Source organism: Anabas testudineus, chromosome 5 (assembly GCF_900324465.2).
Source record: "Anabas testudineus chromosome 5, fAnaTes1.2, whole genome shotgun sequence".
In the NCBI taxonomy this organism is placed as follows: domain Eukaryota; kingdom Metazoa; phylum Chordata; class Actinopteri; order Anabantiformes; family Anabantidae; genus Anabas; species Anabas testudineus.
Window position 1 is genome coordinate 22,289,416 of NC_046614.1, and position 17,122 is coordinate 22,306,537.

At 38.1% G+C, this 17,122-nt stretch overlaps 1 protein-coding gene across 7 annotated transcripts in view; it reads left to right on the forward strand.

The window, feature by feature from the left end:
- The first annotated feature begins 3,619 nt into the window (after positions 1–3,619).
- Positions 3,620–17,122, forward strand: part of slmapa (sarcolemma associated protein a) — a 46,006-nt gene continuing 32,503 nt past the window's right edge. For 5 of the 7 annotated variants that reach the window (XM_026348418.1, XM_026348419.1, XM_026348420.1 and 2 more), the window contains exon 1: positions 3,620–5,403. In XM_026348418.1, the coding sequence (XP_026204203.1) occupies positions 5,206–5,403 (198 nt within the window). In that variant the 5' untranslated portion in view covers positions 3,620–5,205. Of the gene's footprint in view, positions 5,404–8,612; positions 8,740–17,122 lie in introns of those variants that run through there. The other 2 variants (XM_026348417.1, XM_026348423.1) reach the window with 2 other exon arrangements.

Here is a 17,122-nt window from a genome sequence, read left to right on the forward strand (position 1 = left end):
CGTCGACGTAACTTTAACGTGCAACGTCATCGCGTAAGGCCGTACCTGGCACTGTAGTATTTAAGAACAGTCTGTGTCTGTGGTGAGAAGTAACTCAGTACAGTTACTCGTGTACTGTACTTGAGTACTTGTATTTTTTTGTCTACTACTCAACCTACTTCGATTTCGTTACATTTAAGGCAAAAAGACTACTGATAAAAAGAATTAGAATGTATTGATCCATGCTCCTTATGTTCTACTTTCTATGTAGCTATATTTGGATGTTAAAACTTTTGTACTTTTTATTAAGTAACAATTTGAATGCACGACTTTTACATAGACTATAACATTATTTTCTTTTAACATAAGTATTTTTACTCTGTCATAGTGCTACCTCTTATTAAGTATTTGCATCTCATGAAACAGAAACACTTTTTTGAGAGCACTTTGCTTTGATGTTTTTCTCCTTGACTTAGATTTTGTTTTGCAGCTTTGGATAAAAGCGTCTGCCAAATGACTGAATGTAAATGTAAATGTAAGTAAAGGATCTGAAAGACGTCTTCTACCGCTAGGTCAAAGCTACTAAGTCATTTACAGTAAAACTAAAAATAAAATTTAATTTATTTTTTATTTTTATTTTTTTTTACATTTTAATTTGATTTTGATGTTGGCAAAAATGTACCTGCTACAATTAGTAGGCTAAACTGTGTAATTCTGAGTTAAATTACATTTTGAAAATTCTTTATTAGAAGTACATACAGTGTGTATGGACTTTACTCAGATCAACCATTTACTGTTAGATACAATTGAATGCACTTAAAAAATGTGATGAGCTGACCTTTAAGATTTTTTCATTTCAGTGTTCAACTGCATTGGAACTATAAGCCTGAAATAATAATTAACTGAACATATTACTGACAACTGTTCAGCGCTAGTCTGAAATGTGTATGTGTTGTAAAGTAATTTAATTTTTTCCACTCTGACTGTTTGGGCTCAAATAATTGGCTCTCGCTTCTGCTGACTCTGCATTTTTCCCTTCACATCCAAAACTCTGAGTATAACTCACGTCCCTGAATGAATGACTTCTTCAATTACACCCCAACTCTCAGTCTGAGTCAGGGATAGTAAATCAGCTTTATCTAAATCCTTTATTAGCTCCATCACTGAGCAAGCAGATGGATGAAGCAAAGTGGGGGTGCTCACAGGGGGAAGGGAGGCACTCACTGCTGTCTTAAGTTGGGATGAATCCACCTGATTAGACGGTAAACAATACTTACATTGTGTGTGCAGATTTTTTTTCATAATTAATCTTTGCAAAACAACTGATGAAAAGGTACTGAATCGAATAATATTTCTATAAATGAATCCAAAAATGTAAATACAACCTACACATTGTATAATTAAATATTTAAAATGCTAAATATCCTTATTGCTGCAAAAACAATAGTAATACATTGGAACAAATATTACAAGGTGTATACAGGTACATGTAAGCAGGAGTAAGAGTAAAACTAAATGAGATTAAATAAACCACTACATTTATAAAATTGCACTGGAAGGTGTTTTGATTATGGTTTTTATTTGACCTCATCTTTTAGTGATAAGCTTGTTACCATCACACAGCCTCTATTTTACTGATACAATAAGGTAAAACTGGGCTAAGAAGCTGAACACAGTAAGATGCTGTTCAATCTCAAATTATGGTCAGACTGTAAGTAAAACGACAGCTGGTCCCCTGCTTGCTCTGCAGGAGGGCTAGATGGGGTTGCAGGGACGAGAACAAAGATCTATACCATAACCATGAGCTAGACCTGGACAATGGGAACAGATAACAGTAAAATTGCAATACTTCTGAGTCTGAGTCAAAGAGAACCAACCAGCAAGACTACAGGTTGTTTAGGTTCAGGCTTCCAAGGGTGATCTTGATCGTTTAACCCCCTCAGTCATCATCTTGTCCTTCACCCTGGTGTATTTGAGACAGACTGATAATCAGACTGACCCCGAAAAGAACCATGTATCAGGATCTCAGGTCTAAACTTCTGGCAAGACTACATACATTCATTCTCATTGACACAAAAATTCTCATTATGTTACATAAAATATAAGTGGCACATCAAGACCATATATATTATAAAAGACAAAGTAAAGACGGATAATTTAGTAGAGAGAGAGTGAGATTAAATGATTTGCTAAGAATTAGATGAGGAGATAGATACCACTCTCATGCCTGCATAGTAAATACTGTATGAAACTACAACCAGGAGCAAGTGCTGGTGGGTGGATTTTGTTACAGTTGGACATGCCAGCCTGGCCATTTCCCCATGTTTTAGTCTTCATGCTATGCTAAACTAATAGTCTCACTTTCATATTTAGTTAAAAGAAGTGAGAGTAGTATCGGTCCAATATAACTCTCACCAAGAAAGGGGACGTGCAAAATGACAGAAGTGTTATTAAATCTAATTGTAGTTTTAAATCTTATAACTACATTAAGTGAAAAAATAGTATCTAGTATTTAATCACCTTAAAAATACTACATATTAGTGAACTGTGTTTTTGTTTCTTTATGGGAAACTTAATCTTTGATTCATCCAGGTGGCAAAAACACATTGGAGAACACTAAACTAAAATAAATTACTAAAAATAATTAAACTGCTAAACTTCTACATTTATTTGTGAACAGCTTTTGCCATGTCTGTGGTTAGGTGATGACTGAATTAAACAAAATGAGCAGCAGTGATGCCTTGTGGTGTTTATGCGCCCTAACTACACTGTCTCATTCAGCATTGATTTGGTCTCAGCTGTCACTTTACCAGGACACAGCAGAGACATTTCTAGAGCCATAAGCAGAATTTGATCTCCTCCCATGTCACTCTACCCCATTCCACCACCCTGATCTTAAGTTCACTGTCACAGAAAAATAGAGAAATTAGCATATATCTACATTTAACCATGGTACCAGTTGCTTTTTGGTAGTGGTGCTTAAAGATGGCTTAAACAATGATTAAATGATTAAAATAGTTGCCATTTAATCTATTAATCAATCAGTTATTCCAGCTCTGGAACTGGTGCCGTGGCCCCTGTTGATATCATCAAACATCATCATCAGAATTAAAACACATCGCACATGTCTTTTCCAATGTACCAAACTTCATTCACTAAACATATATGGACATAATATACCTGATATACCTGCACATTAAAGTAAACAAGATTAATATTAGGTGGTGAAGCATATGCTGTTGTGTGTTGTTAACAGAGTATGTCATGCCACTTTATCCATATAAGTACATATATAAATTGACTTAATTGATTTAACATGTATATTATAACATAGAAATATTAAATAAAGGTTTAGTTGTTTAACTTTACATGGACATGTTAAGGGGCTTTTCAGACTTTAACTATATAATAATAATTATAATAATAATAATAATAATAATAATAATAATAATCATGAGCAGAAGAGGAATTATTGTGCTTTATGTTATTTCTGTTTATTTTTTCCTAGTATATGTGTGCCCCCCCCCTTACCCCCCAATAATTGAACATCTTCTGAATGTGAATTAAAAACATGACATTCTGAGAGGCAGCTCGTTTAATGAGCTCAGCGGTGAGCTGATGTGAGTCGGGCAGTGAACGCACCACGCCTGTCTGCTCTCTAGTTACAGTATGGCGGCTCGGACTTGCGGAGGAGGACAACTTCTTCTAGATTCCTTCCAGAAAACTGAACGAAGGCGACGACTATAACTCACCTCGGCCACGGCAAACAAGTCCAGGACTGTGTTAGACAACGACAGCGCAACTTGTGGCCTTTACCGAGGATTTTTTCCTGAAAGATAATCGGGCTGGTGTGATGCGTGAGGACCCGCAGTCAAGAAACTCCCCAGATTTTTCCGCGTCCGTTTCTGCCTGACTGTCAGTTAGCCGGCTAGCTGCTCGGTAGCTCAGCACCTTCCTGCTAACGCTCGCTTGCATGGCTCCGTAGCAGCCAAAAGAAGGGCTAGTCTGCTGCTTTTATTTGCTCCAGGGGACAGGGATGGCATTTCGCCTTCATCCGGTAAGCGAACGGGTTGTGAAGGGTGGTGAGAAAACATTTCAGGATCTGGATGATAAGTTTGTCAGCACTCATTAGCCTAGCCTAGCCTAGCCTAGCCTAGCTTGCTGGTACAACGCCAGAAAACGTTGGCCGAGAGTTAGCGCTTCGCCTGTCCACTGGCGAGCTAGCCAATTAGCATTTTAGTTGCACAAGAAGACCGGCTAATCCCCAGTTCATCCTGTCTGAGTGTTTTGAAGCCTCCAACCAGTCCAGGCGAAGAGTAGGGAGTGAACTGCTTTAGTTGACGAACATTAATTGGCCGTTTATATTACTCATAACTCAGGGTGTTCTGCTGTTCAGTCTTGCTAGGTGTCGTTAGCGTTTCATAGGTGTTATCTTGAGAGAGAGGTAACGTCAGGTAGCTAGCTAAGGTTCCCTGTATCAGGGCAACAAGGTCACTTAGATCATGACAGGCTGTAATTAACGAACAGATTAAGGATGATACATTACTAAACGTGCGTTAACCGACTGGCGTGTTGCACATTGGGCTGTGTGCCTGTTGTCAGCTCGCTGCAAGACAAGACTTGACACACGGAGAAAGCGCGCAATAATGTGGTAAACTGTTCCTGATAGACATTAGATTCATAGTTTACTGTGTTGATAAGGTATTTAAGTAGTAGTCACACTTCTTGGCGTTAGCTGTTACTATCTAAAGGGACTAAAGTTTTATTCTATGGTGGCTGACTGGCTACCTGCTACACTGGTGGCATAGTTTGATGGACGTGGGAGGCTGTCAGTGCTATACTCAGTCATGTATGTCTTGACACATAGCACCCTGGTCTGTACATAGTGCCTGCTGTCAGATATAAGTATGTAGCTTTGGTGGGCAGTCAGTAAAAGGAATGTCTTGTCTATTTTATACCTGTTGGTTTGTTTTTTATTTTCATTTTTTTCAAACACAGGAGAGTCTTGCTGAATCAAAGTGGGAAAGTGGTGCAGCCCGAGCTGTGTACAGTGGACAATGTTTATTAGTTAGTACCTAGAAGCTTAGAGAACTAACAATTCTGCCTACTTATAGGCTACAGTTATTGTAGAGTATTCTTTGGGGATTGCAACAGAAGTCTGCCACTCTGGATCAAGAAAACTTGTCCCTCGTGTCTGGTTGGAGTAATACTCTCAAGCCAAAATCAATGCCTTCGGCGCTAGCTGTGTTTGCCTGCCGACCCAACTCGCACCCATTCCAGGAGCGGCATGTGTACCTGGATGAGCCAGTCAAGATCGGCAGGTCGGTGGCCAGATGTCGACCGGCCCAGAACAATGCCACCTTTGACTGCAAAGTGCTGTCCAGAAATCATGCCCTGGTTTGGTTTGACCACAAGACAGGCAAGGTAAGAGACATGATCGTGAAAAAATGTTGTTTGATAACTGTAGTTTTCTAATGGGATTTACTTTACTCACATCTAAAACTCTGCTGAAAAATGTTTTGTATTTAAATGAAAATACACATCTGAATTCATGTGATTTTCTAGTAGAAAGGCCTCTACACAGCCTCATGGACTGTCGCTACACAAAAAGCCATCTCCAAATGATTAACTCTTGAGTTTTTTGATTACCATTTGAGTGTGTAGACAAGTCCAGCACTGTTGGAAGGTAATATATAATCCCAGTTAAAAACAGGAAGTGCTCCCAGAAACTCTGACTGTAGGTAGAAAGATGCAAATGTAGCTCCTCAACCTGGCAAAGCTGAAAAAAGCCTGGATTACCGTCTTATCAAGCAACAGCCTACCACTCCTCCAATAAAAAAAAATCTGTGATTAAATCATATGTTATCAGTGTATAAATTCTGGCTGAAACTTTACAGTTTCAGTCGAATGAAATGCAACGCCTACCTGAATGCTAAGATGAATGGGTAAAAGGAACTTTTTAAACCTGGAGCCCTTTAGCAGCTGTTGAGGTTATGATCCTGGATCTCAATTAGCAATTTCCACAAAAAATTGAGAATTACTAGTCAGCAACTAGATAAAAAGTGAGTGAGCTGTAAATAGGCATAAGCCAACTATTTCAGCTTTGTTTTGGTTAAAATGGGTTTATAAGGAAGCTGAAAAATACCAGCTGAAACTAATAATTATAGGTTACACTTGTCACAGTTATGTTTCACATGCATACTCTCAATCTCAATCTTTAAAAAAAAAAAAACATCATAATTAGACCACCTGACTAAGCCTTAAGCTTACCTTCTACACTCTCATGTTGTGTTTAAGAAAGATTTATTTCTCCACATTCTCTGGTAAAGGCAAACTTTGTGTCTTGTTGACGATGGAACTGCTTTTTATTTTTAATTTAAAAAAATTATAATGGAGTTTAATTGGGCGGATTACACTGGTACCCGAAGGCAGGGTTTAGGGTGTAGCGATCGCTGTTTTGATTAAACCATGCAAGTGGGCCAGAGGGAAATTTTGTTGTGTCTTTCAAATATTCCTCCGTTTCCATTAAAGCTATTTGTGCCACCGTGGTAGGCCAGCTTCGTATGGCAAATCTGGTGTTCAAGTTTTGTCTCGTCATGGTTTAAAGTGTTTCCATGTTCACTGCGAGGAGTGAGAGGGATGTCAGGCTACCAAGCTAAGGTGTAGCCTATGCATTTTCATATTTTAATAGTGCAGTCAAAATAAAATTATTACTGATATCTTAATATAGTAAAAAAATCAAATATCAAAATTGAAAACCAAATACCTAGTCTAATATAAAATTCAGATATCCGGATAACTTTAACATATAGTCCGGGACATGGGTTTTATATTATTAGGTAACAGATCAGGCTGCGTTTCTGTTCACTCGTTTTTTGCCTCTGTGCAACTTAAAAGCTTTAATAATGTATTGGTATTATCGTTTTAGAAAATATTATCTTCAAATTCCACAATGTAATATGGACCTTAAATGCACCAAATGGGTTTAGTTTTGACATTTTCTATATTACTGTCTGCAATTTAAGCAATTATAAATAGCCCTAATGCTATCTAAGGGTAGGCTTTTGTACGTTTTACGCTACTTAGTTTGTATGTTTTGTATTGAGAAATAAGCATTTTGGAAATTTATATTGCATTCACAACTAACTATATTATCAACGACAATCTCAATGACTTGACCAAATTGTGTAGCCTTAATTGTTCTTAAGTAATTTCTGTTACTGGGTAAGGTGTGAATTTAAAAAAAGACATGTTTTTGTTTTTTATAGTTTATTCATATGAACATTGACCACACAGTTGAGTTTTTGTCAGGTCATGTTTTTAGCTGTGGATTTAATTTGCTCCTGGACTCAATACAATTCAGCGTAGATATCCACACTGATTCTTAGTCCAGTCTAGGAGTAGACTTAATCCTTGTCTAAGGAGAACACCAACCTGTTTTTTAAACTCCACAAGTCTGAGATCTAAAACAGACCGCTTAAATCTGTGTTGTAGCATCTGTCGTTTTCTGGCTTCATTGTGTCTGTAGTTTCTCTGTAGAACAGGTTGAACAGGCTGAGAAAGTCGCAGGATTACCCAGCTATGTGGCATGCAGGGACTTTGAAATACCGTGTGTGCATTTGTGTGTGTGCACACAGCACAAGCTATTTATAACGACACCAGTAGCGTCATCCTTTCCTCTCTTCAGGGATAAATGGACACACAGATAAATGGACCAACATTGCACAGTCCAACATATACAGATATATTTTTTTTAGCACTTAGTGTTCAGTTTAAATGTACTAAACGGGACCTCCAACCTACTGTCAGCTATGGAACAATCAATTTAAAAGTAGAGATAGTAAAGATAAAAACTTTATGAAATGCAATATCTTAAGATTGGTGTGAGCTGCATTTAAACTGCACTCCAATTACATACACTAATAAAATATATTTACTTTTTTGTAATTGAGAAAGTTTTTTTTTTTTATACGCATTTATATCTTGCAAATTGTTAAGCCAGAGTCGTCTTTATTTTTTTAAATTTATTTATTTATGTTAGAGACTTAAGTTAAACGAAGTGTTACAGTTTATGTAACTACTTTGTATGTATTGTGTTGCATAATGTAGTGGTATAATGCTTCTCAGTATTTTTGTTGCAACACTGTCCACTGCCTTTTTTTGCATCACGCTGTAAATGGTAATATCTACCAGTATTTACAAATTGAGGGATAAAATCTATGGCGGCATTTTTGAACTGCCTAAAACCTGAAACTGAAATATTAGCAGACAGATCTATTTGGTTGATACTGGCTTTTTTAGATGAATTGACCTAATGTATACAGTGTTTTGTGCTGACTTTACTGCCATTTTTACAGTTTTTCATGAAATAAAATGTAATATTTAACTCTAAAACACCCTGCCACATATCTTTTTGACAAATCATATACTTTATTAACTATGTGTTTGTACAAAAACCCAGCATCTCTCTTAAAGCTGCACACTGTAAAAGAGCAGTTGTTTAGTTCACTTTGCGCACACACGCGCGCACGCACACACTATTAAGCACGTAGACCTGTCTTGCCTAACCAACACCTCATAACTGTAGGTTCCTCTTGCAGTAAAAACATTGCTTGTCACATGAGTGTGCAGTTCGTTCAAAACCAAACGCTTTCGCTTTGCTCTCATATCACAGAGGTTGATGCTAGCTCCTGAATTGTTCGTCATTGTGATTGGTGTCATCCTGATTGGAATACATTCTGCAACCAAATGTAGAACAAGGTAAAATGTGTAAAATGCTGCAGAATTTCTCATTTTGTCTTTCTAGGTGGTTTTGTTGTTCTGCTGTTGTCACTGTCTGTGTGTCGTAAGTGTGCACTGGAGAGAAGCAGGTGGGATTGGTTGCATCCTGTGATTGATGAACCAATCCGTTGGATCAGCGACCCAGCAGATTGCTTTATTATTAATGTTATCGTTCGGTACATCAGAGCACGGTCTGCCACCAGCACCGTAAAACTGGACGAGACTCCACATGCATTTTTCACTCTTTGGTTCTGAGTGATGGAACGTAAATTGCGATATTTTAATTTACTGGAACATTGTCATCTCTCGTACTCTACTAGAGCTGCTGGAAAAATCACAGGTTTATTGTTTTGCAGTCAGACTGAAACACGATTGAGGATTTTTACCTGTAATGCTGTGAAGGCATGTTATGCACTATGGCTGCTGATAACTCCTGCTGGTACCGGTGCCAAAGGACTGACTACTGCAAAAGAAGGATTAATAAATTGACATGACCACAGCTGGTGGAATGAATATCTGAAGGGCTCCTAAAGAAAATGAAGAAGTGTGTGCTTTTTTCCTTTCTTTCTTGTTTTTTTTCCTCAAGCTTTAGCCATCATGGAAAGGTCAGGTCAGACACAGCTGCTTCTCTCTTAACAGGTGAGCTCCTGGGACCTGTTTGGGAATCACAGTGCAAGAGAAACTGAGCTCCAGTCAGTCAGACAGCCTGCAGTCAAACAAAGAACCCAGATTGAAATGTAATAGAAGATGTGATTTCTTTGTGTTTATATGAACTAGTTTTTATCAGCAAGATTACATTACAAGATACATTATGTATTTTTTACTAAATGACTACTACTAAATATTAAAATGTGGAAATACGTAGGTCTATATCTTAGCTTCTGACATCCACCTCACTCATCCTAGCATGTGTGAACCTGCATTTACTACAGCATTACTCCTTAAACCTAAATGATGACAAGGCAAACTGACTGACTCTGACATTTGTATTCTCACATGCAGCCCACATGGGTAACGTTTAGAGAAGTTCATGGCTTTAGTACATGTTTGAGAGCATCTGTTAGATCTGAACCACAGGAGCCCAAAAAATGGTGTAGAACAGTACGGCCCTTGTAAATAATTGCTCTGGTGTAAGCCTGATAGACCTGTAGTGGTCGATGGACCTGTTGCTGCACCTGTACCATTCCACATGTTGGTGTTAGCATTAACATTCTTCTTTTTGCATTTAACATCAGACTACATTTGTAAAGTTATTTGCTGAGCTCATATGTGCTGGAAAACTTACACTCAGCTACTAAGGTGTTTTTTGTATCTTTAGTACCATAGAAAATAACTGCTTTTACCTTTTTAGAATTTGGTACTGACTTGGTACCAAATTATTGGTTCTCTTGACATCCTTATTTGGGATACTATTGAAAAAGTAGCATGAATCTCAAAACCAGTCCACTTTGCCCCACCCAGCCTTTCAGCTAGTAGTCATTACGAAATTACAGTAAGCCAATGAAACAATGCTGCCACTCCAGATAAGCTGACAGCACCTTTCTACTAAAGCTTTCAAAATAAAGTTAGTGTCAGTATGTGTCTTTTTTCTGGCGCTGTTCTTTCATGAATGACTCTGTCTGCATACACAGTAAGACTACTACTAAGCTACTTGACACGTGGATACTGAGAACTTTTTTTTGTTTTAGCAAAGTCACTACTACATCATGCCATCTTTCACCTTATCGTTTTGGTTAAAGCAACACTGAAGATATTATAGCCTATGTACTGTATATTGCACACCCATACACACTGTAGCTCAAAATAAAGGATCCATGTGGGTTTAATAGCTCTAAAGTCATGGTAACACCTTATGAGCATGACTTCTTGTGCTACTTGATGTAACAGAGCCATTATTAACGTTAACCTGTGCTTTTCCTGTAAAGACTAGTCAACATGTCTGTTGTGAAAATAACCTTTTGTAGGTGTTAAAACTTAAAATGGACTTCCATCCCATCTTTAGACTTGATACAGGACAGTGGCCAGCTCGTCAATAAGCCACTCAGAAACCTACTCGGTGTGCTCAAACAGATTAAACCAGATTTGGGGCTCGCAGTGGAAATCTCTGTAATACAGCAGTGTCACTTATTTATCTGGCCAGTCATTCATTCATCCAGGGAGCGTGGACACTGAACCTTAGCACGTGCCAGCTGACCAGATCAGTCCATGTTTATCCTTCTGGAGGACATAATTGTATCACACCACTACGATTAGAAACTCTACATACCCTTACATTGACCATGAAAAGGTAAATAGAAAATTAGTTAACTTAACCTAAGCAAGTTTGGGTAAGCATGTGGCTGACAAATGTTGTTAGCAAACAAAAAAACTTGTTTGTTTTGTTAGACTCTGTTAGTGAGTGTTCATACTGTTGCATCAGTGCTGCTGTGTTGCAGCTATGTGTGACATGATGTTGGAGCTAAATTTGTCTTCTCTTGTCCGGCCTGGCTCCCTTCTGGGGGCCTATGTATATTTCCCAATGCGGTACCTCTCTGCAGGCCACTGTGATGTTTGGTCAGCTCTCTGTCAAATAAATACAGGGGAAAACCAGACTGTGAAAGAATTATTTTAAAAGCCTTATCAGCCTGACGTCTTAAACATGTGTAAATACCAGTCTGCAAGTAGAAGCCTGTACTGGGCTCCACAGCCCATACCCCTTCTGCTGGGTGAAAAATTTAAATCACTTTATACTTTATAAAAGATCCATAGGCCATTGTTCAAAGTATGTTTCATATCACAGGTTTATGTTTTAAAATTGTTAAGCTTAAGGTAGTTTGGATGATTGTCTAACTCTGGTGGGAAGAACAACCTTGTACAGTTTCATTTTCATTTTTTGGTCATTGATGCTAGCAACAGTCTATACTGTTATATATGAAATATAACCCACTATTTTTTACTTGAAGGAAAATGCATTATTTGATTTGCAATAATGCCAATTAGCAATTTATTATAGTGCAACAGGTTGTGTAAAATGTCACTCTAAAACTGTCTTCATGCCCTGCTGCCCTTAGCAAATTTCATTTCCATTGAAAATAGAGCAGCCTTAAGATAAAATAAAATTAGCTCAACAAATGTCAAGTGACTGATTTGTGAAGTATTTAAACAGCCCAGAGGGTCCATAAATTAACAGCAACATAAAGCATACTACAATATGTAGTATAGGACTATACTATGGAGTTGCATTCAAATCAATCTGGAGAAATTATGCATTCGTTCCTGTTTGTTTAAACCTTTTTAGAGAAGTGACAGTTTTACATTTTTCATAAAACTGTAGCATGCATTTTAAGTAGGTCTTGTTGAGTTCAAGTCAGAGTTTAAGGAACACGTGTAAAAATCTTATTTTAGTATTACACTCCTATCACAATAACAATGATTTTCCAGGATATTTCCTTATGTAGATGTTCATAGTATGTTGTATGTGCTGCGTGAAAGATAATTATGAGTCTAGCTCTTACATTTAGAAGATACATGCACGCCTCAGGTAGAACCAGATATACTTGGAAACGGAGAACCTCCACTTCCTGTATCTTTTATCTCAGTCAGACTGTGAGCGCCCCCTAACAGTCAGCGAGCACAAACTTAAAAATATGCATGGATAGTGTCTAGAATGTTAAAATCACACAGTGTTTTTGTAATTGACTCTGTCCTCAAACACTGACAGTAAAAATGGAGATTTGTTTGGAAAATACACTACCATACCGAGCTGCCACTGCAGAACCTGAATTTTACCTAATATGTTCACTATGCTCACTCAAAAGAGTGTTAACATCCTAGTAAGACGAGGGGCCACACTCATAATGCACCTTTTAAAACAAGTGATTAAGGGATGCAGTCAGTGAGTTAGATAGAGAATAGTTTTATACAGCATGATTCACCAGAATCTTGTTTGCACACCAGGGTGGTTAGTTAGCTTGTGATAAAGACAACCAAAGATGTAATCAGTCAGTCAACCCAGCAACAGATGGAGAGCAGTGCTGACAGTAGAGCAGAGCTGTTGTTTGGTATCAGTATTCCACGGCATGGTAATGGCCTCAAGCTGAATACCAACGCAGCTCAGGAATGCTGTTACACAGACAGGACACAGCTTTCTTCGTGTCTCTGTATGAAGGAATAAGACACTGCTGGCAGGAAAGGCAACCTGGCAGAGTCAACTCTGGCATTGTGAATGGGTGTCCAGTGACAGGAATACTGCACCCAGATACTGCACTTGGACAACTCGATAGAGAATTAAGCGGGATTTACAGTGAGGGATGCCCTCTGAACTGTCAGCTGGAGGGATGATGTCAGAAAGGCCCCCCCCCAGGTTGATGCAACATCGGTATTTGAGGGTTTAAAATGTATGTTAATGTGCAAATGTTTTAGGGACTGTACAGTACCATGGAAGGCATTTGATCCAATTTTAAACACAGCAGAGCCTGTAGGCTTTCAGAGCTACCTTGTTTAGTCCAGCTGATTCATACTCTGGTTACAAGGGGAAACCCTTTGGTGTGGCTTATTTTGGGCAGGTCTGAACACAGCAATCACAGGCAGGTGCAGACCAAAACAATCGCTTTGAGACTGGATCGTGGATCCTTCTATATGTGCAGTCCTTTTTCTTACAGGTTTTTAACCTACACAGACTGTCTACTTTATTAGTTCTACTAGAAACGTGTTTCACCTCCTTCTGTTACAGGTATGAGTCTTATGGTATGTGGCACTAACTTATCAAGGTGATACCTAAACATGCTAAGCTAGAGGCAGGTTTCAAGACTTAGGCATACATGCTGCAAGCTGTTAGATGCAGAGTTTTAATTAGAAAACAGGTGTGAAAGCCTATTTGCTATTTATATATCTGTTACAGCACTATTTTCTACACTGACTCTTACTGGGAACTGTATTTATACATCTTGTCGGGTGCAAATTAAGTTAAAGTATCCTGTGAAACAATAAATATGCTAATCACAGCTGAACATTATCTGCTTGTTGGGATGGTTATCATAAAAACTGAAGCTTGAATAAACTCAAGTCAACATTTGAACCAGTTTATTCTACATTCTGTTAAAGCAATTAACCCAAAGTCTTCAGCTTTTCAATGCTTCCTGAGAAAGGAAGGAGGATGCTTTTGACATCCTCTGCCTTTATGAGCTTAGGATTTGAAGTCACTGCCATCCATCATAACACTTTAAGCTCAACTTTGATGAGGCTTCTACGCTTAGGTTAACTAGGTGAATTTACTACAGCATTACTTATGAGAGCACATTTTTAAAAGGCCATCCAACCTAGAAATGTATTTGAGAATACGTCGAAAGATTTGTGCTTTAAGATGAGGTAATGTCTTTGATATAACCAGTGACAGTGAGTGAACTGAAAGCAAGAAAAACACATGCAGTAACACTCATCCTAAAAGGAGGCACAGGCAATGCTGACTGATAAAACCCTTTTTCTGTCTGCCAGTAGCAGCAAACCACCTCATTTGGAAATAGTGGCTCAAGTCCAAGCTTCAGTCTTGCTGGCTGTCTGCACAGGGATCAGCAAACACTCTCCTGTTCTCTTTTAGGTCTACAGCCTTTCTCAGATATGCACTGTAACCTGCAAATGCTTTACCAGTTTTACATGTCTGCATCATGTTGGAAAAAACACATTAACTGTGACTAAAAATAATTTGAAAGATGAGTTGGCGAGACAGTTTAAAATTAGTGAGACAGTTTTAATGCTGTTATTGGTGTGTTGCTGTAAACTGCTCTTTCACCATCTATATTATACATAACTTGTGCTGGTTTGGCTCATGTGAAAGTTGCCAAATATGTGAGCACTCTAGCATTACCTCCTTCTGTTATTTAGGACAACTGGACCCTAAAGTGAGAGTTTTTTGCAGCATATTAAAAGCCCAAGTCATGACATCACGTCTGGGCTCGGCTCCATTCTCTTCCGTAACTCTTTTTTTCATCTTTGTACATCTGTTTATCTACTTTAACTCCATGTGAGTTCCTAGGTTTATGATTAATGCTTAGCTACAGTGTTTCCTGTTGGGTCATGAGAGTTCAGGTAACATGTTTATGTTTCCCTCAGAGTAAGACAGCTGTCTTGACTGGCCCAGCATGTGTAGTCCTCCTTTTACCAAAAGTGTTATCATTTTTCCTCAGCAGCAGAAAAAAAAAATCTTATCTCTGCATGTAAGGGAGAGTTGCAAAGCTGTTCCAACGTGTTAGGACCTCCCAGCAGGTGGAAATTATCAAACAACTTTAGTTTTTTTTTTTTAAATATTCATCTCTCCTCCTCTAAAGTAACAAATTTTACATTCGAGCCTATCATGAAACGATAGTTGCATACTCATATGTACATTGAAATAGCGAATTGTTATTTCAAGCAAAAACTAAGTGCACAGTTTGGTTCAGACCTTAATTTTTGAGCTATGATTTGGTTTATTCCTTGGTTTACTGTCGAATGACATAACAATGTGAGTTGCTTGAAGTATTGGAATATATTGAATTGTTGCCCCTGTATCGTGATATATATTCTATCACCAGATTCTTGCCTACACAATACACAGTGTTGTAGTAGTGTAGTGCCAGTAGTGTCTGGCAGCAAATCAAAAACCCATCAATATATATACTATAATTGGTCATAGCTTTATTTTTTATATTCGGTGCAGTGGTCCAGTGACTATCAGCAGCACTAAGGTCATCCAGCTGTTCAGAGCAGCATATTCTCATGAATGTATTGACATAAAAACCTAAGTAAAATTAAAGGACCCTATTCATTCATTTTATTTATTCTACCTATACCAAAATGGAGATTCTTCCTCAAAGGAGACCTTCTTCTTTTTGAGTAAATGTATGACGATGGAGAAGAAGTTTTGTGTTGTACTGTAGTACAACTTTCAGCATGACTCCTATGTGGGATTCTGAGTGACTTTATAAATGCAGACCTTCAGTTTATCTGTTAGCTGACTACTACTATCCGTTTATTAACGCATCTGTCTGCTGCTTTGTGTTTTTGTCTTTGTGTGTGTGTTGCATCCAACCAAATTGGTGTCATGTGTCAACCTGCTGACTGGCTAAGTGGCCGCCGTGCCTCTTGGCTGCCAGCAGATGGTTTGCACTGTTTTTGGAGGGCAAATTAAAATCAAAACACAACTACATGGCACTAATTTACCTGACACTAATGAGGGAGGAGAAAGAGCTGGAAGAGGAGGATAGTGAAGGATAAAGAGATGCAGTGTTTCCCCAAGAAATGTTCTGTTAGTGGGTGGAAGTGGTGAAGGAATGTTGGTGGTGCAGTTGTGGAATAGTGTAGGGCTCAGAAAAAATATAACATTATCACCCTGAAGTATTTTCAGATGCTTTTTTCTTATTTTTTAAAGGAAGTCTGGTTTAGGTTGTTTTAATACTCATTTAATATTTGAATATGTTTACTAGTCAAATCTGTAATCTGTGTTTTACCTTGTGACTGCAAATCCAGTTTCCCCAGAGGAACACTAATGTATGAAGTTAAAATTAAGTCTAAACATAAGCTTAAAAGTACAACGTAATCCATGAAGCATGACTGTAACTGCTCAAGAAAGACCAGCCTTCAGATGATCAGAAAATTGAACAACCCTCCAGGTCAGTTGAACTTATTCTGAAGAGAAAGTAAATGCAAAGCTTAATATGATTGTACAGACTCATAGATAATCTTGACCTTTTTTTTATATTATTGATATAACAGATGGGAAATAAATTACCCAATAATAATAACAACATATTAAGAGATGGAACTGTAAAAGACGAGGTGGCAGCTTGCTCTGCGATGTCACTGGTTTGTACACGTGTGCACAGACAGGAAATCTTGCGTCATATCCATGTTGTGTCAGATAAACTGTCAGGCTTGACTGAATTTAAAAAAACGGATATGAGCTATTAGGCGAGATGACTGTCATTCATTCACACATACTTCAGTGCACTGTAGAGTGAGTAGGAAAGTGAGTGTCTGCTGGTGGAGGCTGGCAGCCCTCTGACCCTGAATGAGGAAATGAAGCAGCAGTGATTCAGCATGAACCCACAGTTTGTTTGTGAACATGAAAGGGACTCCTTTTGTGATTCATAAAGGTTAGATATTAGAATTTTTGTATTTTGGGAGATTACAGTTATCAGATAACAACCTGTAACTGATGTCAAATACAGATAAATGTAATTATTCTTAAAGCTCTTACATTTTAACCACTGAATTTAAAGAACTTCACAAATTTAAGATGAGTTAGACACCACACATCTCTGCTCTGAGGCGTTTAAATCATTTATCAGCGATTTCTGATAGTGACAATGAGGATATGAAAATATAGAGAATGGCTGAATTTGTGTTTCCA